We start from the raw sequence: 26,074 nt of genomic DNA on the forward strand, positions 1-26,074 counted from the left end.
GCCCAGTGTGGGGCTGGATCTCACAACCTTGAGATCATGACCTGAGTCAAAACCAAGAGTCAGTCACCTAACTGACTGAGCCACCAAAACTCCCCTCAAATTCCCCATTTTTCCCTTCTTCTCTCCAGGATCAGCCCTGCCAGCTACACAGTGATGACATTTAGTGGACCTTGCGGCCTCAGAGCACTTGGAATTTTACAAATCCCAGAGAAGTTTAACTGCTATTATTGAGCAACTAATATTTATTTAATATCTAAAGAATATTTTCAATGTCTCCAAACCTTTGGGGCAAAAGGGAGGAGTCAAACATCATATGTAACAACCCAAAGGAAATTTTATAGCAATTTACAATTTACTTTGATTTGTCTTAACAATGTCTTTTCAGATTTTTTTTTTTCAAAGTGCTTTTACACGTGCTATTTAAAAACTTTGACTTTGGGTTAAGGGGTACCCAGCCGGCTCAATTAGTAAAGTGTGCAACTCTTGATCTCGGGATTGTAACTGTAAGCCCCTTGTTGGGTGCAGATTACCTAAAAATAAAATCTTTGGGAAAAGAAAAGAATTTTGACTTCAGAGTCAATCAGATATGGGCTCTAAGTCTAGGTCTACCACTTACTAGCCGTGTTACTTGGAAAAGTAGCTAACCTCTCTCAGCCTTGGTTTCCTTAAAGGGTATTTATGGTGTAAGGCTCCTCAACCACTGTCTCCGTCCTAATAATTGCTTCTGTTGAGCTTCACAAGAACCCTTCAAAAAAGAGAGAGCAAGAATTATCCTCTCCATTTTATAGGTCAGGTAACTGAGGCTTGAAAGACAATGTGATTTGTTGAAGATCATGCAGCAAAGCATCCAAAGAGACAGAACTAGAACCGAAGTTGCTGACTCTCAGAGCTGTCCCTTCCATTTCTCTTCCTCAGGGGATGTCGTGAGGATTAAATGACATGATACGTGTCTGGTGCCATGCACTATACAGGTATGGAGGCTTTGCCCAGTCAGTGTCAGAGAGTCTCAGCATCATTATTTTTCCTTTGTCACACCTCTGTGAGTAACTGATTTTGTTCAGAGGCCCTAAAAGAACTCTGGGAGCCAGGCTCATAATTATCTTGACTCCTACCACGACGGGAAAGGGGTTGGAACAACCTAAAATTCACTGAAGGTACTAGTGTTTCACTTGGAAGGAAAGACAAAATATTCTGAGGCTATGGGGCCAGTGTTTGCAAAACATAAGAGAGGGTCTGTTTTCCTTGGGAAAGAGACACTAAATCATGAGTCATTCTTTAGGTTCTGTGTGGGTGACTTAAGGTTCCTGAGAAAACTTCTGTGTCACTCACTATTGTGAGTGTGGACTGAAACACAAAAAGCCTGACCCAGTTTTATTCCTCAAATCACATGACCCATTCTGCCCAAGACATTCTAGGAACACATTGTCCATCTCCTTGAACAATGCGACCAAGAGACAGAGCAGCCATTGAAATTGGCTCTGAGGCAATTAGTAAAACACCGTTGGGCAGCTGGCCATGCCTTGGGGCACCTCAATGACCAAACTGATCACAAGGCCCGGCTCCCACCATAATCATGCCAGCCTAATGGAAGAGGGCTTTCCTTCTGCCCTCAAAACAATAAGTAGCCATTCAGAAGCCCAACCAATGGGACTGTCCCTTCGTCATAATGGCAAGGCCATTATATTGTCCAGTGACTACAGTGCTAGCTCAGACGAGGTCTTACCAAGAAGGCTTCCCATAAGTTTGGTTTGCAATGGATCCCTTGGCTTGGTTGGTGCTATAGGGATGACACGTCTGGAACCAAAATGTGGGGGTTTCATTTCACAACTCTGGATATGACTCATTTAGTGGACATTATTCTTAATTTACCCTTGCTCCCCATTCAATCTAACCAAAGTCCTCCTATGTTTTCTGCTTTCATGATGCTATTCATCTGCTGTTCCATGTAATCAACCGTGCACCTGGGAGGCAATTGGGAGAGGGGCAGGGTGGAAAGAACATGAGCTTGTTATGAGGCAGATCTGGTTTCCAAACTTGGCTCTGATCTTGTGGAATAAAAATAGGCAATATCACATATTCCTTGCTTATGACATGCCAGACACCATGCCCAGTAACCTACCTGTATACCAACTTCTACTTTACTGGTGAAGATGCAATATTGGGAGATATTAAGTGACTTGCCTGAAGCTTGGATTCAAACTCTGGTCTATCTCTCAGTGAAGCCTGACCTACCTACTGTGTAAAACTGCCTCCAAGTGCAAACTCCCTTTGCTCTCAGCTTCCTCATATAAAATGCATAGACTGCTTTACATTTTACCCACTTCTTGTGTCTCAAATTATACATAAATAAATATATATACCAATATATAAAACAAATATGTATATCAAGTCATATATATGTACACACAAAACATATATATATGTGTATATTTTATACATATATAGCAGCAGAGACTACCTGGCACATAGCAGATGCTCCATAGATGTTCCCTTCCCCGCTGTTTAAGCAGATTCTAAGAAAGAAGAATCTCTCTGACCTCAAGCCAAAATCTCCCTGGGTGGTTCGGCTTTTTCAGACTAGCTGCAGGGGATTCACTAAGTCTTAATTAAAACACCTCCCTCAGGGTGCCTGGGTGGCTCAGTGAGTTAGGCATCTGCCTTCTCAGCTCTCTGGTCGGGATCCCAAGATTCTGGACCTTGTGCTCAGTGGGGAGTCTGCTTCCCCCCGCCCCCCGCCTGTCTCTCTCTCTCTCTCTCTCTCTCTCACTCTCTCAAATAAATAAATAAATGAAATCTTAAAAATAAATAAAACCCCTCTCTCAAGGCCACATCTCTTCTGTCTTCTAAGTAGGTAACACGGACACCAAGATTTAGTGCTTTGGTCTTGGTCACAGAGGAAGCGAGTGTGAGAAGTGGGAAGCACGTCGAGCTATTCTGAAGGCTGGAAGTTGGGCTGTAATTCCGCCAGCCTTGGCCTTTGATGTGTGTGCGCTTACATGTGCTCATTACTTTAAGCTGTTCCATGTGTATATATTTGTATATGTGTGTGCGTGTGTATGCGTGTATATACACACACCCTGAAGTAGATGGCTTTATATACATATATATATACACACCCGTAATGATATCCTAAATAAGCCACCCGTCCCACCTTTCAAGTGTCTTCAGAAAATTAACCCGTGGAATAAGCAATAATATGCGAAATATAAACATTCTTGCATGTTGGCGGATAACCATGCTATACATTCCCCTCTAAGAACGGAGAAAGAGAAGAGAGGCAATAACACAATAGCAGAAAAATGCACTAATCAAATCCATAATCAACTCTGATGATGGAGCAAGGATTCTAATCAAAACACAATGGGGCAAAGTTGCAACAGGTTGTAAGCTTAGAGCTGCACTCTCTTCCCAAGGGCCTCGCCTGCTCTTTCTTTTTAAACATCTAAAACACCCACAGAGGATTTCAATCACTTCTAATTACTTTTTTAAAGAAATGAGTTGCAAGTTGAACACCAGGCTCCTAAAAACAGGAAATATCAAAGTATTATATATATAATTTTTTTTTTCCTGCAGCTGCTTCTTAAAAATAAGCTAACCTCTCCTCAAATAGCTCATGCACATTCCTTATCTGAAGGTCGACTGGCCAGGGTTTCTGAACTAACGCAGAGCATGCCTCTGAAACAATTCTTTGCATATGGTCATAATTTATACACCACGTTAACAGAGCAGATGCTATAAATGTTCACTCTTGGGGGAAGGCCCAGGTATCCCAGCACGAGGAAGGGAATTCGGGAGGGATGTGCTGCTGCAGAGCACAGCAAACCCCACCTCCACCCCGCCCCCCCAATTAGGGTAGAGCCCAGCTGTAGGTTTGTGGGAGAGGTTCAAGGTGAGGGGCCGGGGGAGTTGACAGTGGGCCTAAGCTTTTTTGACCTAAAGCTTTTTTGCTGGCTACCTTAGGTCTTTTCACACTTGATGGACATGGAGAACAGGCTTGGGGGGACAGGGCTGGACTGGCTGAACACAGCTGCTGCATAATAAAAGAAGCCGTGAGAACCACCTCCCTTCCCCTGTAACTACCATGTTGAATATTCTCAACCTCAAGCTAATAACAATAATGACTGTCATTTTCCCAAGGGTCTGTTATGAACCAGGTCTTTATGGACACCACTTCCCACCTTCTCCTAAGGAGCCTGCATGCCCAGAATTCTTATCCACCAGCCAGCAGGCAGAGCCAAGCCTTCAACTGCGAGATGCTTTTGTTCGGCTCCTTGCCTTTTAAAAGGAAGATGCTATTTTTTAATATTTATATTTATATTTATATTAAAAATAAATAAATATAAAAAATGGCATCTTCCTTTTAAAAGGCAGGGAGCCGAACAAAAGCATCTCGCAGTTGAAGGAGTGAAAGGAAATAAAGGGGAAAGGAGAAAAAAATGAGTGGGAAATATCAGAAAAGGAGACAGAACATGAGAGACTCCTAACTCTGGGAAACAAACTAGGGGTGGTGGGAAGGGGGGGTGGGGGTGACTGGGTGACAGGCACTGAGCGGGGCACTTGATGGGATGAGCACTGGGTGTTATTCTGTATGTTGGCAAGTTGAACACCAATAAAAAATAGATTTATTAAAATAAAAAAATAAAAGGAAGATGCTAGATACAGAGCAATTACCCGTTGCGTGAAAGTGCAGCTTCCCTGTGGTGACATCATCTTCTGCTTTGTACCACAGCATGGCCTGCTCCTCATCCTTCCCTCTCATGCTCTTCTCACCTCCTCTTCTCCCCACAAAGCCAGTCCTGCCCATTTCTGAAGCCCAGCCTCCTCCAGGAGGCTGTCTGGTTTTCTCCAGCCATGGTGGCCCTTCCCTTCCTTTGGACCCCAAGCATACCTTTCAGCCCTCTCTGTATTGTGTCCTGTTGCCCTTGGTACATCTAGACTAGACTATACAATCTAGACTATACAATCCCCAAGGGCCCAGGCCATGTCTTATTTACCCCATGCTCCTGCCAGGGTAAATGATGGAGGGAGGCAGCTATGAAGGCTGTGAAGACCACCAGCCTTGAAGCTAGACCAACCTGACCTGGACTCTGTTCCATCACACTGAAGCAGGATGACCTGGAGCAAGTTACTCTACCTTGTTGAACCTCACTTCATTCTTCCAGCTCAATGGTTAGAGCAGGGGTCTTACCAGGGCAAGTAAGCCAGAAGCCTCTGTGGTTATCTCTGTAGAGCCCAGCAGTTGAGGGCATGGAATCCAAAGCCAGACTGTCCAAGTTCTAAGTCTACTTCAGCTACTCACAAGCTTACCAACCCAGTCTTTGCCTCAGTTTCCTCATGTGCAAAGTGGGAATAATAACACGTATGTCATATGGTTTGTCAGATGAATCAAATGAGGTTTTTTACATATAGTCTTTAGAACAATTCCTGGCATGTAGGAAGTGATTGTATATTTGATTTGCCATTATTATATTATTCATTTGTCATTATTATATTATTTAACTTGCCATTATTATATTATTTGATTGCCATTATTATATTATTATAGAAAATTATTGCTATAGAAATTGTTGTCATGTCTGCTTTTAAGTGGTACTGTGAGGACGAAATAATGTCAAATGTAAAGAGCCAGGCACTAAACAAGTGGCTGTGCCCTTCATCTTCTGGCCATGCCTGGTACTGATTGATGCTCTATAAATTCTTTTTTTCTTTAAGATTTTATTTATTTATTCACAATCGACAGCGAGAGAGAGAGAGAGAGAGAGAGAGAGAGGCAGAGACACAGGCAGAGGGAGAAGCAGGCTCCATGCCAGGAGCCTGATGTGGGACTCGATCCCGGGACTCCAGGATCGCACCCTGGGCCAAAGGCAGGCGCCAAACCGCTGAGCCACCCAGGGTTCCCCTGATGCTCTATAAATTCTTATAAACCGGTTAATACCTTTTCAAGGGCTAGAGAGATAATCTATGCCTTTTCTCACTTAGAGGCTAGTAGATCCAGGTTCTACATGCCTTATCTCTTGGTTCAGCAATATAAATAGCTGATTATATTAAGTGTTCCTTATTTGCCAGATACTGGGTTAAACACCTCACATGTTATTCTTCTTAATCCTTACAATTTCTGTGGTTGTTTATGCCCATTTTTACAGAGGGAAACACTGAGGCCCAGAAAAGTTAATTGACTAGGTCATCCACCTAGGCAGAGACTTCAAAACCTCTGCTAGTGACCACTGCACAGCCCAGCCCTCCACCAAAAACTCCTTGAATAAAAGGGAGTCAGAGGCCCCAAGATATCATCTGCCATGTAACTCATCCTTTCCAGACTATCTTCTTCTTTTTTTTTTTTTAAAGATTTTATTTATTCATTCATGACAGAGAGAGAGAGGCAGAGACACAGGCAGAGGGAGAAGCAGGCTCCATGCAGGGAGCCTGACGCAGGACTCGATCCCGGGTCTCCAGGATCATACCCCGGGCTGAAGGCAGCGCTAAACCGCTGGGCCACCAGGGCTGCCCACCTGACTATCTTCTAGTGATAAACACCAGGTTTTGGATTAGGGACTACAGACATCAAGCCAGACAGTTCTCAAGCCATCATAGAGAGGCTTTCCTGGATGGTGAATGGGCACCATGTTAGGTAGAATGAAGGGAAGCCCTGTCCAAAGAAGGGAAAACTGCCTTTGCCAAGGTCACTTTGATGCCAAGGTGGGCCAGTGAGAACAAGAATCTGCCACCTGCCACAGAGAAGAACCCTCAGGATGCCCCAACACGGACAAGGAAAGAGCAGGCTGGTAAAACATAGGAGAGCCCATCAGGAAGTAGCCAATGTCCTTAGCAGTCCATCCAAACCATCCTCTGATTAGCACACAAGGCCCCACCGAGGGTAAGTCAGGTGCAGTGGGGGCATCCTGGGGATGTGGGCCAAGAGTAAGAAAGGAAAGCAAAGCTTTGAGGGACTAGGACCCTGCCAGCTGGAAAACATTTCTTTTTTAGAAAAGAGGGTGATGAATCACCTTTCCAGAACCTGCTCACGGCAAGTCCTCAACAATGTGTGTTAAATATAGGGTCAAATGGACAAAGGCCAGAAACAATCTCAGTGTCTACTTTCCCTCTCATTCCTCAGGTCCTCCTCATCAGGCTGGAAGGTGTGTGTCACAGCCCAGAGTCACTGCTCTGGCCTCCCACATACCACCCACCATACCTCATAAACCTCAGCTCCAAGGATGGATAGGAAAACCTCACCGGAATGTACCCTTGAGCCCATTCCCATTTCGGAGCCCACTGGACAAATCCCGTGGCTAATGACAGAAAAAACGAGAACAGAACACAAAACCCTAGCAGAGACAGCCCCCCCCCCCCAACACAGGGGGAAATCTTGCCTTCCTCCCACACGCCATCACTCAAATCTGTCAGCTTCCAAAAATGTTTAGCAAGTGCAGCAGCAAGGGGCATGCTTATCAGCCTGGTGTGGGAGCTTAATCTGCTTGGAGGGCCTTCTCCAGCCCAGAGTTCCAAAAGTCTGCTTACGATTAGCTCCCAGCTCCAGTTCCTCCATCGGAAAGGCTAGCAACGTGTTGAGTTCTAGCCTCTGATCAGAGAAAGCTCCAGGAGAAGGTGGAGACAGTGTCAGCAGAGAAGAAAGTGCCAAAAAGGTCAGCTGGTCTGTTGCCACTTCCCTGACACCAGCCCCAAACCACCTCCCCCTCTGGCTTCCCGCCTCTCCTGACTGGGACAGTCACATCCGTCAGGTCAGCCTGTCCCCAAAAGTCCCTGCTGACCGACTGCCAAGGGAAAAAAAAAAAAAAAAAAACCAGCATGCCCCGGCTCCCTCCTAGCAGATGGGGGTGGGGGGGAGGAGCAGGGAAGGCAGGAAGCCAAGAGAACCTGATTGGCCCTTGCTGATTTCCTTAAAAGAGATTGCAGGGCCGGGGCCTGTCACCCAGCCCAACTGGGTGATGCGGACTGTCTGGAAAGGTAAAAGTCCCCAGTTCTCTTCAAGCCCAAGGCATCCCCCATCCCCAGACCCAGTCACCCGGGCTAGTAGCGCCGGGATCTACTACCAGGGAAGGAGGGGCTTCGTTTGGAGGCAGCCACCCCACCGCCACCGCCACCGCCACCGCCACCCCCACCCCCGCCGCAACAGGCAGCCAGGACGCCAGGAGTCTCAGCTGGTGCACCGGGCGGTCCTATGGGGGTCCTAGCACAGTGCCTGGCGTCCTTGGGGCCGAGGGACCGGCAGGGGCAGGCCGTCGTCAAGCCGACGGGAGCCGGTGGATTGCAACTCCCGGACCCCCTTTCCCGAGGTCCTGCGGCCAGCCCGGGGGCATCGCGCCCAGGGAGGCCTCAGGCCCTTCCTTGGCAGAGACAGATCTCTGCACACCCGACAAACGGCCGGCCGTCGCAGCAGACCCTGCCTTCCCGAGGCCGAGCTCTCAGCAGGCAGGACCTGCCATTTCCAGGGCTGCTGCACGGTCTTCGCGCCTTGGTGGCCGCGCCCCCCGTGCCCCGGGTCTCGGCGGCTCCCTAAGGCCTCGGGCGCCGGCCACACCCACCCGGGCCGGCCCCCTCTCCTCGCGCAGCTCAGACCTGCCAGCCCGAGCGGGCCGGCCCTTCCCCGTCCAGCCGTCCACCTGCCCCCCGGCAAGCGGGCGCCCGCCCTCCCGACTGTGCCCCGCCGCACGCCGCCTCTCACCTGGGTATCGAACCCGTTTTCCACGGAGCCGCTCTTCCGCAGCGGGAGCCCCTCCCCCGCCGGCTCCTGCAGCGCCTGGGACTTCAGGGGGATCTGGCTGGGGTAGGTGGTCTTGCTCACCTCCACCTTGCTTCCTAACTTGAGGTAGCAGGGCTGGGGGCCGGCCCGGGCCGGGGGCACGTGCAGGATGGGCGCGGCGCTGTGCACGGGTTTGGGCAGCCCCGACTTCATTTTGGAGGCGACCAGGATGGCCGGCATCTTCTCCCGGGGCTTCGGCTTTCCCAGCACGTCCCTGGCAGAGGCGGCGGCGGCAACCGCTAACGGCAGCGCGGGGAGCAGAGCAGGCGCCGGGCCTCGGCCCGCAGGCGCCCACCACCAGCAGAGGGGGGGAAAAAAAAGAAGAAGAAGAAGAAGAAGAAGGAAAAAAAAAATTCCCGGGGTCGGGGAGCCCGCGGCAGCCCGGGGTGCGGGGTGGAGCGAGGCGGGTCGCGGCGCTCGGCGGCGCCCACCTGGACGGATGCTGCAGGCGCCTTCACGCCCCCCCGGGCGGCCTGCTCAGGGGACCTGGGCGTTCAGGGGCTGCTCCCTCCTCGGCGTCTCCTCCTGGGAACCCGAGGCGTGCACGCCCATAGTCACTTGTCACTGCATCTCCGGAGCGAGGAGGCCCCTCTGCAGGAGGAACGGCGGGGACCGCGGCTCCGGCTCGGCTCCGGCTCGGCTCCGGCTGGGCTCCGGGGGCTGCGGCTGTGCGCCGGCGAGGGAAGGAGCGAGCCGCGGGGGGGCGGGGGGCAGGAGCGGGCGGAGCAGGAGGGAGGGCGAGGACGCCCGCACCGACGGAGCCGCTGCCCCGATGGCGAGCACCGCAGTGCCCCCCGCGACGCACAGGCGCGGCGACAGCCCCCGCGAGGGCCCTGCAGGCGTGACAGTCGGCGCCGCTCCCAGGCCCCCCGGGCAGGCAGCTCCGCGCCGGCAGGTCTGCACGCGCTCCGTGAGCTCCCGCGCAGCGAGGCCGTGGCGTGGGGCGGCGGCCGCTTCCCGGGCAGGCGGCGCGGGCTGCGGGGCTCCGGGCAGGGGAGGACGCGGCGGCCGGCGCGGCTGCGGCTGCGGCGCGCGCTGACAGCCCGGGCCGCCCCGGCGCGCCCATTGGTCCGCGGCCGGCCAATCAGCGCCCGCCGTTCTCCTGCAAAGGGGGCGTGGCCTCGAGGCCCGGGGCCGCGGCGCTCGGTCCCGGGGTGCCCAGGCGGCCGGCGGCGGCTCCGCGCTGCAGCGGGCCCCGCGCGCTCCCCGTCCCCGCCCGGGCCGCCCGCGCCGCCGAGACGCGCTTTTGAAAAATGCCCTTTCGAATGCAAAGCCCGCCTCGGGGCCCCGCGGGCCAGGCCGGGGGGCGGGCGCGGGGGCGCGGAGGGGCTGGGGAGGGAGTTCGTTTCCTTTTTCAAATTGCTCTGGTCACCTTAACGGTTTGAATCTTCCGGAATCGCGCCCGCCGCCCCGCGGCCCCCATCTGGACTGGGCAGGGCTCTTCCTCGGCTCCGGCGCTAAGGCCCCGCCAGCCATTTCCCCGCCTTTCTGCCCGCACGTCCAGGCGGGCCGGGGTGGGGGCCTCCCAGGAGCTTCCTCTCCGGCTTTCAAAGGCTGCACTTTTCACTGGACTATTTGAAGGGTTTGCAGGCAAACGCACGCACCCCGGGAGGCCTCCCTTCCCGGGGCCCCCCTTCCCCCACCCCGGCCACCCAGCACGGACCCCGCCGTTAGCAGCGGGGGGCGGGGGGAGCCGGGAGGGGCCCCGCTGCGATTCAAGGAGCAGCCCCTCCCTGTCCGCCCTCGGACGCGCTGGCCTCGCAGGTTCCTCGACTTTGATGCGCGCGAGGATCCCTCTCCTCTCTGTTGCTCCTGGGGTTCCTCGCTGACGCACAGTGTATGAGAAGTGCAAAGCATGATCCAGGCAGGCCCAAAGCCTCGCGGTGCGCGGACGAGGAGCCCCCGCGCTGGACAACTGCCTGGATCTGAGCTGGGCGAGTTAGTTCTAGAATCGTACCTGCACCCTTACAGAGCCGCGGTGTGCCCGTGGAGTCGGGAGGAGGCCTGACCACAGGGGTATCATGCGCCCTTGTCTGGGTTAAATGAGATAGCGCATGACAGTTGTTAAGCATGAGTACCTGTCAGTGTAAGGGGTCATAGAAGTTGGGCATTATTATCCTTATTATCAAATTACTGCTACTCCCCCCCCCCCCTTCCTTCATCTCTGCTTATAAGCTGCTTGTCTTTTTTCTGTGTCTCTAAGATAACAGGCTTTCCCTGTATGTCCACCCTGGAGCATGATTTACAACGCTGATATAGCACTGATTTATCATGATCCAGACCAAAGGAAAACTGAAAGTTTTAAAACAACCCCTGAAAGCAGCATTAAGAAAAGAGAAGGTGCCTTCTTACCCTGGCCTGCTTCCTCCCCCACCTTATCTTCCACAGGCTCTCTGATAGACTTTCTACACTGGCTAGGCTGAAACACATAGTCTTATATATATAATTCCAGGTAGTTTCCCTCTCTCTGAAATTATTATTATTTTTTAAAGATTTTATTTTATTTATTCATGAGAGACACACAGAGAAAGAGAGAGATATAGGCAGAGGGAGAAGCAGGCTCCATGCAAGGAGCCCGATGTGGGGCTTGATCCTGGGACTCAAGGATCACGCCCTGGGCAGAAGACAGGCACTAAACTGCTGAGCGACCCAGGAATCCCCCCTTCTCTCTGAAATTAAATCATACATGGTCTGTGCCACTTACTTAGCACTCAGCCCTTTGCCATCTGATGCTACCTTGTTATTTATCATTCTGTGTTTATTTTCTTCTTAGAAGATAAGCCTCATGAAATTAGGAACTGCAGTTTTAACTTCCATTTGAGTTTCTCGGCAGCAAGTATAATGCTGTGGACAGAACAGCTACCCAGATGGTCACTGCATAAATGAGTGAATGACGTTAGTAGGGATCCTCCAGGAGGAGAACCTTTTAGAGTCAAGTACATAGTGTCATAAGGAATGTTATACTATATTAAGCCTTAGGACTCCCTTACCCAGAACCCTGGTTCATACAGATACACCAAGAGTCATGGAGAGATATTTGCAGTCTTCGACTTTAAAGTTCACAGAGCTACTCCGAAGCAGTTCCATGGCAGTGGTTCTCAAAGTATGGTTCCCAGACCAGTAGCAGCAGCAGCAGCACCTGAACACTTGTTTGAAAACCCCACCCCGACCAACTCAACCAGAAGCTCTGGAGGTGGGGCCCAGCAATCTAGGTTGAACAAGTGCTTAAGTCAGGGATTCTGATGCAGGCTGAAGTTTGAGAGCTTCCACCCTAATGAATACTGTCCTGCACTTACTGCTCTTCCAGGGCCTCCTAAACCTTAATGTGCATAGGAATTACTGGAGATTTGGCTAAAATGCAGATTCTGATTCAGTAGGTCTGGAAGAGGCCTGAGATTCTGCTTTCAGAATAAGCAGCTCCATGATGCCTGTGCTGGTTGGTGGTTTGGAGATCACACTTTGAGAAGTAAGGCTGAACCATAGGTAACAAAAGGCTCTCATTGCGAGGGTCATCTGGAAGTAAGTGATTTTCTGTCACACTGTGCATCCATCTAGTTTAGTTGAAAACAGCAACCTAATCAATTAGTAATGTCTGTTATGGGCACAGAAAAGAAATAGTGATAGTCATGCTAAGTATTTGCCATCTTTTTTTTTTTTATTATTTATGATAGTCACAGAGAGAGAGAGAGAGAGGCAGAGACACAGGCAGAGGGAGAAGCAGGCTCCATGCACCGGGAGCCCGACGTGGGATTCGATCCCGGGTCTCCAGGATCGCGCCCTGGGCCAAAGGCAGGCGCCAAACCGCTGCGCCACCCAGGGATCCCTGCCATCTTTGATCTCCTGTTTAAATCGTATTTGCTGCCCGGGTCATTTTTGGGGTTCTTGGACCCTCAACTATGTGCAAATATGAAAAACAGTACATTCTTTTTGAACTTCTTACCTAATCCTCTAGATTTGGTAAACATACGAGCATCCACCTTAACCCTTTCTGAGTTTTATGACTAAAGACTGCTAATTTGTCATCTGCCTTGATGGAAGATGAGTGACCCTTTTAGTCTATTTTCAATTTCTTTTCCTCATCCTTTAATAATGTTATGTGCTCTTTCCAGGAACATTTTTTATCTTCCTTTATATCTTTCCTGTTATCCCTCATTTTCCTTATTTAAAGCAAAACAATTTATCTTCAGAACCAGACAAGGAGGGGAAAGCTTTTTTTTCCCCCCCCTGGGGCAAAAGAAGTAATTGCAAGATTCCTCCTTAAGTAGGATCATCTCAAATTATAAAAATGCCCTCTAAAGTTACTCCTTCCATATGTATGCTGTTAACATGAAAGAAATCACTTTAAATCAATATGTTTGGCAAGCCCTGGTAGCTAAAGTAGTTACTGGTTCAGATAATGGCAAACTGCTTTGGAAAGAACAAACTGCCTGGGTTTCAAAAAAAATTTTTTTTTTAAATTGGATGCATTGTGGACAGCCCACCATTTAAAATCTTAACGTTGACAGCCCTCCTCTCTTCTTCTTTTGTCTAACTTTAAACTTTCAAACTCACCCACATGTCAGTGATGGGCCAATTTGAAACTTATTACCGAAGTGCTCAGGATCACTGGATCATCCTGAGTTCAGAGTTCCCTAGTTCTAAGAGCCATCCTCACATCAGAATGGGCCAGCTGCTTTGCTTTCTGATCCTTCACATCAGCCACCAGTGATTAGTTGAGTGCGAATTGGGCTTCAGAGCTGACCTGCCAGTGACCAGCCCCATCAACCCATCCTTCAACTGAGTGAAAGACCCCTGACTGTGCCTGACCTCCCAAGAAGACAGTACTGTGAAGAACCTGAAACATCTAAACTCCAGCCTATCACAAAAAAAAAAAAAAAAAAAAAAGGAAGGATCTTAAGAAAAAGTCAGCAGCCTCTTGGAAACCCTTGACTAGAAACGATGAAGGGAAATGTTGCAAGTCTCTGGAATAATATGAAAAGCATTCATGAGTTTATTTGGGAGTAAAAAAAAAAAAATCACACTAGTTTATTTTCAAAAACACACTTCTTGTTACTTTTCTATGACATGGGTTGATAACCTATGACACATATCTCAGAGATGGCACAAATGCCCATGTTTTGGTAACAGCCGAATAGAGAGCCTATCCATCTCAGACTGCAGAGAAGCCAGGGTACAAACCTCAGCAGAGCTCTTTAGAGAGACTGCTCACTCTGCCCCCCACTCACTTCTAACCTACCTTCCAGACGGCTCTGTGTGCAGATCAATACGCACAATGATAAAACTGTGGGCTCTCCCCCCTGCACATGCTGGAGTTTGAGAAGCATGTGTGAATGAATATGTGTGTGTGCGTGCATGCACACATCAGCCAAATAGGGAGTGGCTCAATCATTAATTCCATGAATAAATTGTTGAAAGCCATTTATGTGCCAGGCTTTGGGCATTATGACAGCAAATAAGAATAAATTCTTGTTCCGTGCTCTCAAGGTTCAAAGAATGATGCACCTGCTGTTTCCCAGCCAGAGCATCACCCTTTATCACAACTGAAAAACTGAAAGAACTCACACAGGGAAATAAATGACAAGTTGTAAAACGAATAATAGAAGTGGGGCAAAATATAGTGCAATAAATGAGGCACCAAAGGAGAATCAACTATCCATGAGGTTAGCAGCTGCTTTGATTAACGCAACTTTCTTTTTTCCAATGAATTGTATTCTTTGTTATTAAGGGTGGTGGAAACAAAATATACACAGCCAATTCCTCACCATTTGTTACTCCTTACACTTAAAAGTAAATTTTCTATTAAAAAAATAATAGATTATCAATCTCCCCTGAAGGATTTCAGAAAACCTTCATATTAAAAAGGCATTGATCTGCTAAAGAAGGAATTTTTTTTTCTGTAGCTTTAATGAAACTACAGAAAACTTTCTAACCAACAAAAAAAAAAAAAAAAAAAAAACAGAAGGAGAGTGGAAAGAAATCTCCTCCTCAATGGTTAGTGTTGAAACTCTAGGACATATTGGTCCATTCTCCCATCTTTGTAAGTGAAGTCTAGAAAATATTCTTTTGTTGACATCTTGCCTCATTCCACAAAGGATTTGAGGAAAACCCACATTCGGTGAAATAATGACTAAATAAGAATAAATGTGACAGAAGAAAAACATTCTTATTTAAAACCTGACTGTGATGGCTTTTGCCTTTGGTAGATAGGGGGAGGATGTGTAAATAAACCATAGCAGTGGGAATATAAATTGCACATCACTGCCAAATTGAGGCAATATATTCAATAGGCAAATCTGAAATCCCCAAAGCAGCCAGTTCCCGGGCTACTCAAGAAAGAGCCTCCGACCATGTGGTCTGAGAGATGACATTAGTGATCACTTGAATATGCAAAGGCCAGCACAGAGCCCAGGAGTCAAGCTATATGATTGTCCATGGAGAGAGAGATTCAGTTTCCTGGGAGAGGTTTCGGGTGAAGGACCCCCCAAAAACCAGTAGCCAGAGCACCGGGAAGAGACTCCTGACAGAACAGAAAAAGCAGAGCAGAGAGGCATTAGAAAACCCTTTATTTTCCCCAAAATAGCAAGCAATAAAGCCCACTATGCTACCAAATGCTTGAGTGCTGAGATTTTTCTTTTGAAGGGGGGAGAATTATTCTTAAAAAAGAGCTGAGTTTTGAATCTGGGTTCTTTTTGAAGCAGAAGAGAGAGAATAGAGGGAAGAGTGAGATTCTGAGTTTAATGGAAGCAGAAATTCAGAGTCAGGAATACCATGAGAATGAGAACTGCCTCCCTGGCCATCTTTACCCTGCTCCCCAACTCAGTGATTTGCAGAACTCTGGGGAGGATTGTCAAACACATTTCAATAAGAATATCTCCTGACTTGGGGAGCCTGAGGTGTTCCATCAGTTAGGCCTCTGACTCTTGATTTCAGCTCAGCTCATGATCTCAGGGTCCTGAGATCGAGCCCCACATTGAGTCCCGTCCCTCACCGGGCTCCACACTGAGCATGGAGCCTGTTTTGGATTTTCTCTCTCCCTCTCCCTCTGCCCTTCCCTTGCTCTCTCTCTCCCTCCAAAATTAAAGAAAAGAAAAGAATGTCTCCTGGCAAAGAGATGGTACCAGGGGAAATGTAAATAAAAGATGAATATTGAGATTGTATGTGTGGGCAAAGAGGTAAAGTAGGAGAAGAGAATGAAAATGTCTGGATTCTCTAGTCCATGCCACTGGCTATAGCCACCTCAGTACTAGCGGCTTCGTTCAAATCTTCCTGTACTGTGGAGTGAGCACCACCGAGGACTAATACCTACAGGTAGTAACGGTGAAGGGCACTGAGCTGAATATGTCTGGATTATAGCTGGATCCTACCTTTAAGCTTTTTGGTTTGCTTGTTACTTGTAATCGTCTTCATTTTTTCACTATCGCAGATTAAAAATACATAGTGATTGAAAGATCTGGTTAATCGAGTTTCAAGCTGACCTTTTAAAAAAATTATATTCCTCGTTTTGTATTACCCATTGTTCATCCCACAGATTAGACCAGACAGTCAGAGTTGACACAACAATAATGATGACGCTGATAAGAACTATAGTTCATGAGGTTATTCTTGCTATGTGCCAGGGACTACGATAAGCATTTACATACTTCAGCTCTGATTCTCGTAACCATCCCACGAGGTGGATCATTATTGTCATTTCCTTTATACAGAAGAGAAAACCAAGGCCCAGAAAGAGGGCTCGGTATCTTATCTAAGTCCCCACAGTTAATTAAGCAAAAAAGTTGGATTTGAACCCAGGAACTCAAACTCAAGAGCCTGGACTCTGAACACCCAACAGTCTACTGTCCACAGACCACCTTCATAACACTAACAGTGGAGCATTCCTATATGGTGGCACAACTGCTCCATTTTGCAGCTGGGGAAACAGACGAGAGGTGTGGTAACCACCCAGGTTGTGAATGATGGTGGTCTTAGTATCCAGGCAAAGAATGAGCTCCGGGCCAGTTATGGGAGCCTGTTTGCATGATGCTCGGGTTCTGAGACAGAGCTGCCTGCTGGTGTCCACGGGGAGGCAAAGACAACGGGACCAGTGGTAATCACCAAGGGTGCCTGTTAAAAGGGCAGATCCCTAAACACCCCTTCCCTCCAAAAAGCCCCTAGAATGCCGAATCCATGAATTCACATTTTAAAGGCTGAGTCTGAATCAGCCAGTCCTCACTCTTTGCTTTGCAGCCCTGGCCGTCCTTGAAAGTCACCTGGGGAATTCATAAAGGAAGGCTGCCCAGGCCCCACCCCGGACCAGCTAAATCAGGCTCTCTGGGAATGGGGCCCAGACATTTGCATGTTAATAAAGCTCTGCAGGTGTAGGCAAATTGAAAAGCACTGCTTTAAGAAATGCTACAGAGGCTTTGTGCTCGCAATGCTTTAGAGTGGAGGATTATTATTACGGCAATAACGTGGGTAGTTCTAATCAATAACAGCCAATCTGGAAAGACTCGAGCCCTTCTACTGCTTTCCGAGCTGGATTTTCTTTCTGAGAGACCCACTCGGCCAGGTCAGCTCCCTGTAACCCCAGTGCAGCTGGGCTAGGTGCTCAAATGCTGCCTGGAGTCAGCTCGCCAGCTGCTCGGTGTGGGCCTCGGGGCGCTGAGCTGCGCGCCTTCCCGCCGCTCCCTCTGCCGCATTTCCTCTTTTGGTGACTGCGATCACCCTGGGAGCCCTCGTGCCTACCCTCTGGCTCTGCCCCAGGCCCGGAGCCCGGTGAGCATCCGCTGGGAGGTTAGCAGAGGCGCTCCTGGCTGCTCTCGGGCCCAAGGCCGCGGGGCCCAGGGCCCAGGGCTCTCAGAGCAAGGCCTGGAGCACACTTAACTCTTGCAGGCCCGTGCTCCTAAAAGGGCGTGCTGGTGGGAAACATCCTGGCAGTGGATAACTTAAAAAAGAAATCACTTAGAGCTTTGGTATGCACTTTGTGATTTTTTTTTTTAATTTAAAATGTATTCTCAGTGGGGGTATTTTATTTACATGTATGTTTCACTACTATTAAAGTTTACACATATATTTGTGTGTTTGCATTACAAATCCATAAATATGTTTATAAAGAAGGAAAAGGAAGGAATCCCATTAAACTGTCAAGAGAGGGACACCTGGGTGGCTCAGCGGTTGGGCGTCTCTGCCTTTGGCTCGGGGCATGGTTCTGGGGTCCCGGGATCCAGTCCCATGTCGGGCTCCTCGCAAGGAGCCTGCTTCTCCCTGTCTGTGTCTCTGCCTCTCTCTCTCTCTCATGAATAAATAAACAAAATTAAAAAAAAAAAAACTGTCAAGAGAAGTTATTTCTGAGGGGCAGTTTAGGAGACCAGTAATTTCTTCTTATTGTATATCATTGTTTCAAAGGGTTGGAATTGGGACTCCCGGGTGGCTCAGTGGTTGAGCATCTGCCTTCGGCTCAGGGCATGTCCCGGGGTCCTGCGATCGAGTCCCGCATGGGGCTCCCTGCATGGAGGCTGCTTCTCCCTCTGCCTGTGTCTCTGCCTCTCTCTCTGAGTCTCTCATAAATAAATAAATAGAATCTTAAAAAATAAAATAAAGGGTTGGAATTGTGATTTTTAGCATCCTTTTCCATGGCATTTTCTGTATGTTTGAATAAACATACTTGTTTTAACCTTTTATTTACTCAGGAAACACTTATTCACCTGTAGTGACCCAAGCGCTGTGCCAAAGGTTCACGATAGGGAAGTTAGCTAGTGTATCTTCAACTCTGCCCTCTGCCTTTGCAGGCAAGTGAAGAGGACCCTTCTCCACAACAAACAAAAAAACCCCAAATGCTCTGTTAGCTGTCAAAGATTAAGAATCCAGGCTTAGGGCAGCCTGGGTGGCTCAGTGGTTTAGCGCTGCCTTCAGCCGAGGGTGTGATCATCAGACCTAGGATCGAGTCCCACGTCGGGCTCCCTGCATGGGGCCTGCTTCTCCCTCTGCCTGTGTCTCTGCCTCTTTCTGTCTGTGTGTCTCTCATGAATAAATAAATAAAATCTTAAAAAAAAAAGAATCCAGGCTTAATGAAAAATTATCTATGTATGTATAACAAAGTCACTGAAAACAGGGTTCTCTCCTTCTAAGAAAACCAGGACCTGTTACCCCAGAGACCCCAAGTAGCCTCCCTTCCTTCCAAGGAAGCAGCTCCGCACAGAATCATCCTCTACAGAAGTGCCAAGACCACCCCCGAGCAGAGGGACTAAGAAACCGATTCCTTGCTGCCGCTCCTACCAAGCTACCTCTATAACCAGCAATGCTGAAGACAGAGTCCTGCTCCTGCACAAAGAGACCTGAGGAACCCGGGCCGGTATGGCTAAAACAAACTCAGCCAGGCACTTGTAAAAGGGAATTCTAGTTCACACTACCCTTGGCTGAGCTTAAAGCTGGTCTAAAAACTGTCAACAAAGCAGAGACACCCATGAGGATCTTTTGCGCCCTGAGATCATTCGAAGCCACTAAACATAAACAGCTGTGTGGATTTCCGCTCATTCTCCAAACCCCAGGCAAATAAAACCTCAAAGCTCAAGATGGGTGGAAAGCAGCAAAATATACAGGGATTTTCTTTTTATTTTTTTGGCTTAGGAATATGTTATTTTACAAACAGTGGGTCAAGACACCATTAAATCTCACACACAAAAAAAAAAAAAATTTTTTTTTTTTTTTTTTTTTTGGCCTGGCAACTTTCTTGAAGCTCCATGTTATGCAAGAATTTTAGACATTCACTGATAAATATATCAGAATGTTCTCCTCAAGGCAGTCTGGACATGCTTCAAATGTGAATCTAACAAAGTTAGTCTCTCTAAAGACTGCATCTGAGATTGTCAAGCATGGTCTTCCTGGTTTCCACAAACACCATCTTCTCAAACTTCAGGATGTTGAATGAACTCCCATTCAGAATCATTTGCTTGTTAGGGTTTTATCCTTCCCGAAGGGGGAGGAGGGCATAAAGGGTTGGGTCTAGAGATGGAGAATCCAGCGTTCAAAGGCATCTGGCCTGCAAAGCTGACTTCCTGCTGAGTTATCAAAGACAGGTTTCTAGAACACCCCCTCCCATGGCCATTTTAGTTCTTTTCTTGCCTTTGATCCTTTATTCTTGACTTTCATTCCTGTCTGATCACCACAACCCCATTTTCTTCTGTTTTTTTACCCAGAGGAGGAAATTTGGCAGAGCCCCTTTATCACGATCCCTTGTTTCCAGTTTCCTTTTTGATAAAGAAAACAGAGGGGGTGGAGTCAGGCAGGCCTGGGTGTGAATCCTGACTTCACCTGGGATTGACTAAGCCAGGATCACTTCGCTTTTCCGACTCTGTTTAACAGTAAAATGGACATGACGATGACTATTTCACAGGGTTGTTGCAACGATTTGAGATAATGGAGGCAGAGGGCCTGGTGTGAGTCTAGGATCTTACAGGTGCTATACTCATTCATTCATTTAAATAGTATTTTAGTGCTACTGAATGCCAGACACCATGCTAATCGCTGGTGATATAATATTAGTAAGAACCAAAGTTCTTTTCTCATAGAGCTTATAATGCAATCAGGGAAATGGACAATAATTGCATAATCACATGAGTGAATTGTATAATTACCAAGTGAGGCAAGTGCTATGTTGTCAGATAAGGAACCCAGACCCCTTCAGACTGTCAAGGCCCCAAGGCTTCCCTGGAGAAGTGATGTTTGGGGTGAGGTGGGAATGAGTTCTGAATGGTAAAGAGGGTAGCCAGGCAAGAATGGGGGTTTTTATGCCTGCCTGCCAGTGTCACCAGCTAGACCTCAAGAGCTCATCTTTATTCCTCACCTGCTTGTACCCACAGAAACTTTGTCCCACATTGTCCTTTAAGCTCTTCTTCCCAGCTCATCTCTTCACTCAGGCAAAAGACCCGAGGGACCTCACATCCTGTGAGGCACCGAAACTACCCCTTCAGCAGTAATGACTGCCTGGACAGGAGCTGTGTCAGCCCAGGTGGCCCAGACCAGTTTGAGCTCAACCTCTGACTCACACCTGTGCAGATGGACCAGGGAGTGACCAATAGTTACCTGCACCTCATTACGATACTGAAATCTCCACCCAAGGAGCAGCACAAGCCTCCTTTACATAACATACAACGTACATATGAGCAGGTTTCCTTAGGGCGCACATGCAACCTTTGCCCACCTCTACATACCTCTATATGACAAGGCTCCCCTATCTAAATATGCATCCTGACTGTAAATAAAAGAAACCCATTCATCCTTGCTCGAGTAGTCACAGCTTTGGAAATTATTCCCCGTGATCTCCTTATTTGCTGCAAATAGGTCTCCCTTGTGCGACAGCTCACCTGGGGTAGCTCCTCTCTGTGGCTCACCAAGGAGCAAACTCACATTAGCTGGGTTACACCAGTGTGCTTGGGGTAAGAGGTTTGGACTGGGTCCAGCCACTCCCACCCCCATATTCTCCTCCCTTTTACCCTTGGAATAAGTAAGACTCAATGTCAAGGTTTCAGTTGCTCCTTTGGAAGCCCCTCAGTGAACTGGAAAGAGCCTGATAGATGTGCACAGACATTTAACTGGTTGTGTGATCTCGGCCGAGTCATTTAAACTCTCTGAGCCTCAGTTTCCCCACCTATGTCATTAGTGAGATATATCTCCTGAGACTTTGGGGGAAAATTAAATGTGAGGCAGTGAAGCAGGACAGAGTGGTTAAAACGATGACAGCTTTGGAGTTTGCCTGAGTTTGACCACATGGTTTGGAGCTCTGCCAATTACTAGCAGTGAAACCTTGAACAAATGACTTAACCTCTCTGTAGCTCGGGTTTCTCACCTGTAAAATGGGGCTAATAACATTACCTCCCTCACAGGGTTAAAGGAAGGATTAAATGAATTAATATGTATAAAGCACTAAATCAGTGCTTGATACTTGGCCATTGCCAATGCCACCATGGTTATCATCGTTCCTGGCACACAGTAAGTGTTCAGGCCACAGCTCCTTTCCTACCCCATGACCCCTTGTTGTAGGTATATCCACGTGTGGAAATCTCTGTTGCTAAGACATCGAGGAAAGATCCAGAACCTGAGGCTATGAGCCTAATGGGGAACGATGCCTCTCTGAGCAGAGCTGAGGCACCATCTAGCATCCTGGGGAAGGGATCTGTGTCCCCAGAACTGAGCATCCAGACTGGACCAGGCAGGGAAGAGAAGCTAGAGAGAGGGTGATGGAAGCTCTCTGTAAGCACTTCCCTTGCGATCCGCAGGCCATAAGAGGCACCACTTCTCTCATGGCAGTCTGGGCTCACACCTGGCCACTCCTCACCTGGCCTCCTGCCAGACTGAGTTAGTAAAGATGTACATGATCTGAGCATATCTGTTTCCTCTGAGACATTTCTTCAGGGTGCCATGCCTTTCTTCCTCCATGGGGTATCAAATGCAGGTGTCTCGCCATCATACCAATGGCCTGAGGTCATCATCCCCAGGGGATATGCCTCTGCTTGGGAGACAGGCTTGTTTTCAGCAACCACCCTCTTCATCCTGGCATTGTTGGACTTGTCCAAATCCACAATTACAATCAACACATCATGGCCTAGCCACCAAAGTAATCCAGTGCAGAAGGCCATTGGGATGGTGGCAAGGTTTGGGGTAGCAATGAAAACAGCTATGTTTCAGACTTCGTCTCACTTAATGTCTCCAAATAGTACCTGGGAGTAATATTTCTTCCTTTTACAGATGAAGAAACAGAGGCACAGACAGGCAAAGTAGGAATTTTGCTGTGACCACATAGCTACGTAGCAGTAGGACTGGGATTTGAACCCTAAATTGTCTAATTCCACATCCACACTTTCTCCATGACACCTTATTTGACACCAGCAACTTGAGACTGAGTCCCTGACTCTGCTGCTTGGTTGCTCAAGTTGGGGCAAATCACTGCCCCTCAGCAGTGTGAAACTGATTTGCTGTGGGCCACAGAGTGGGGAGCCTGGGCCAGGCACCTTTGCTCACACCTTCCTCCAGCAGGTGGCTGCAAGTGGGACGCAGAGGACCTGCGGAGGAAGAGAGCATTTCTGTGTGCACCATAGTGCAGGGGGAGCTAAGCCACAGGGCACATGAGCTCAGTATGGAAATAGTCTCTGGAAAATCCAAAGTCTCCATGTGCTCTTTTCCCTACTCCTCCCTTTCCTTCTCTCTCTCCCTCTCTCTCTCTCTCTCTCTCTCTCTCACACACACACACACACACACACACACACATATGCACGCACACACTGTCCTCATGCAACTTGCATCTGGCAGGGAGGCATGCCAACTGAGGTGTTGAAATCCGTGGAGAGTCATGATTTGGCACCTGTGGAGTACTTTTCAGCACCCTGGAATGACAGCTTATTCGTCCACACAACCCTTCCAGAAAGGTCGTAGCTGTGCTGTCATGGAGGGGGAAATCAGAGCAAAGGCTGTCAGTGATTGCAGCCGAGCTGGAATGGAACTTCTCACCCCTTGCTCAGTGAGGCCTCCCACAGGTACTTCTTGCTCCTGGTTCTGCTGTTCAAATTGCAGGTGACCTTGGAAAAGCCACTGGTCCCTTTCAGGCCTCAGTTTTCTCAGCTGCAAATAAGGGGGTTGTTCAGTGGCTCTCAGTCTGAGCTGTTTGGACCCACAGGGCCTTCGGATGTGGCAATGGCACATTCATCAGGCATGATAACAGCTGCCATTGATGGAGGGCCCTAGACACGTCTATTAGGTATCTTATGACTGTCTCCAATTCTTAAAACAAACCTGCAAGGTAGGAATTGCCACCTCATTTTATAGATGAAAAAATTGATCTTCATAGAGATGAATGACTTGCCCAAAGTTGCACAGTGAGCAGTAGAGCTGGGATTTGAACCCAGACTTACTTGTGCAAATATTACCACCTAATGCTTCCCAGGGAGTAGCTTCTCTCCTGGCTTAGGTAATGGGCAAGGACGTGGGTTTCCAGCAGGGCCGCCTCCTCAGCACTCAGTCCTGTGCCCTGTGATGATCCGGCCCTGGACAATGACATGGAAGGTTCTGGTGGGCTTGATGAGCAGAGTGGGTATAGGCACTGGGTAGATAGCGTGGCTTCCAGGGAAGGAAGGCATGGAGCCAGCTGCCCTGGGGCTGCCCCCAGAGGTGCGAGTAACGTGTGGAAGCAAGAGTTCAGTGGGGCAAGGGGAGGGAGGCCTTTCTTGTATCCCTCCCTACTCAGCACGGAGCTCCTGTCAGAACCAATTGCCATCACAGAGTGCCTGTACCTCACAGCTCTCTTCCAAAGACACTGACCTACTTTTTGTTGTGTAGACATGCATCCCAAACCCCCCAGCTACTGCCTTCTTACTCTAGGTCAGAGCTATACTGATCATCCACTGGATAAAACCCCACCTTTGAGTCTGGGTTCCCAAAGCCCTTCCTGCCCTGCTCTTGTCCACATCTCCAGCTCCTTCTTCTAGTTTTTCCTGCCATGTTTGGACACGCTGCCTCACTCGTGCTGCCACTCATGAAGAGGCTGGATGCTTCAGAGCTACACTGAGCTCTCGGAAGGCAGATGGCCTGTGGTCCTGTTCTACTTCTGTGATGCTGTGTACCCGTGCCTCAGTTTCCTCCTCTACAAAATGAGTACAATAGCAGCATCTATTTTGTAGGATTATTGTGAGGATTAAAAGAAAATGCATGTAAAGAGTACTTTTTAAAAGCCCCACGGTGATTCCACTGTGCAGTCAGGGTGAGAGACCCTTTAGTATCAGAATAATCTTTAAGAGAGGAGAGAAGAAGGCAGCCTGTGTGGCTCAGCGGTTTAGCACTGCCTTCAGCCCAGGGCCTGATCCTGGAGTCCTGGGATCGAGTGCCACGTCGAGTTCCCTGCATGGAGCCTGCTTCTCTCTCTGCCTGTGTCCCTGCCTCTCTGTGTGTGTGTGTGTCTCTCATGAATAAATAAATAAAACCTTAAAAAAAAAAAAAGGAAAGGAAAGGAAAGTTAAAAAAAGAAGGGGGGGAGAAGACATCTCACTGTGTGTACTGCAAGGCTGACGTGCTTCAGGGCACAGTGCCTTGCACAAGACCAGCCTCCTAGAAATATTTTTTTTTTTTTTAAGATTTATTTATTTATTTATTCATGAGAGACACAGAGAGAGACACAGAGACACAGGCAGAAGGAGAAGCAGGCTCCCTGCAGGTAGCCCGATGCAGGACTCGATCCTGAGACCCCAGGATCATGCCCTGAGCTAAAGGCAGATGCTCAACTACTGTGCCACCCAGGTGTCCCTAGAAACAGATTTTTGAATGAAATGGATGATTCTATTTATTTGGAAGATTGAAGAGTGACAATCTTTGCCCCAAAGCCGGATGTCCAATCACTACCGAAACCCAGTTTCAGCCTGAAACCAGCAGACCATGGTCTTGATCATGAAAAGGTCCTGCTGGTTGAGGGTGCTGCTATGTGAGATGCTCAGCTGACAGGGCCCCGTCCCAGGAAGTAAAGTAGATCTGCAAAACTGACACCTGGACACACTAAGGAGAACAAACTAAATGAGCTCCACATAACACACAAGAGAGAAGACTTTCCCCATGAGACCGGGTTTTGGTAAGCCACCACTTGGATGTTTAGGTTTCTTGTTTTTGTGTCAGGCTTCCAGGTTTTAGGGATCATGTCAGCTTCAGACTTGAAATGGACAAATGCATTTTCTGAATCCTCATACCTAATTCCAGATGGAAATACTGGGAAGTAAGTGGTTCTGACCAGCTTGGCTGCCGGTATAGAAGTTATTCTTAGCACAATGGTGTGGGTGGCAAAGGAGGGTTTTTTTTTTTTTTCCTTATGTGACTGATGTTCAATTAGGCTGCTGAAAACTGGGGCAGCATTTCTATGTATGGGGGATAAGGGTGGAGTGGGGCATGACCCAGCATCTCAGTGTCATGTAGCATTTTGCTTTTTCTCTTGTGGTATGCTGTCCAAAAGGGCCTCGTGGGGAGCTATTAACATATGGAGTATAATGAAATTCAGTGAAGAAGGCCAGGTGCTAGCTTTGCATTAGTCAAGATCGATGGAAAAAAAAAAAGCAGGCCATCCAGTGTTCTTTGATAGAACAGTAACCCAGAAAGGACAAAACCTTTCAAAACACAGGACAATAAAGGACACACTTCTCTAGCTTGTACCCTGCACCCAATTAAGACCAGGGCTGCTAGGCTGTATTAAATGCATATAGTAACCCAAAGTTAAGACAGATGATGTGACAGGAAACAATGCCCACATAGCCTAGAAAAAAAAAAAAAAAAGCCTGGGACCAAACATTGCTAATGCCCACTCTGTGG

At 48.3% G+C, this 26,074-nt stretch overlaps 1 protein-coding gene across 5 annotated transcripts in view; it reads right to left on the reverse strand.

The window, feature by feature from the left end:
- Positions 1–26,074, reverse strand: part of NAV2 (neuron navigator 2) — a 726,136-nt gene that overhangs the window by 389,321 nt on the left and 310,741 nt on the right. The window contains exon 1 of one of the 5 annotated variants that reach the window (XM_077866214.1): positions 8,684–9,601. The exons of 1 other annotated variant lie outside the window; for it this stretch is intronic. In XM_077866214.1, coding sequence (XP_077722340.1) covers positions 8,684–8,941 — 258 coding nt within the window. In that variant the 5' untranslated portion in view covers positions 8,942–9,601. Of the gene's footprint in view, positions 1–8,683; positions 9,602–26,074 lie in introns of those variants that run through there. 3 more of the 5 variants (XM_077866215.1, XM_077866216.1, XM_077866217.1) reach the window with 3 other exon arrangements.

This window comes from Canis aureus, chromosome 23, assembly GCF_053574225.1.
Source record: "Canis aureus isolate CA01 chromosome 23, VMU_Caureus_v.1.0, whole genome shotgun sequence".
In the NCBI taxonomy this organism is placed as follows: Eukaryota; Metazoa; Chordata; class Mammalia; order Carnivora; family Canidae; genus Canis; species Canis aureus.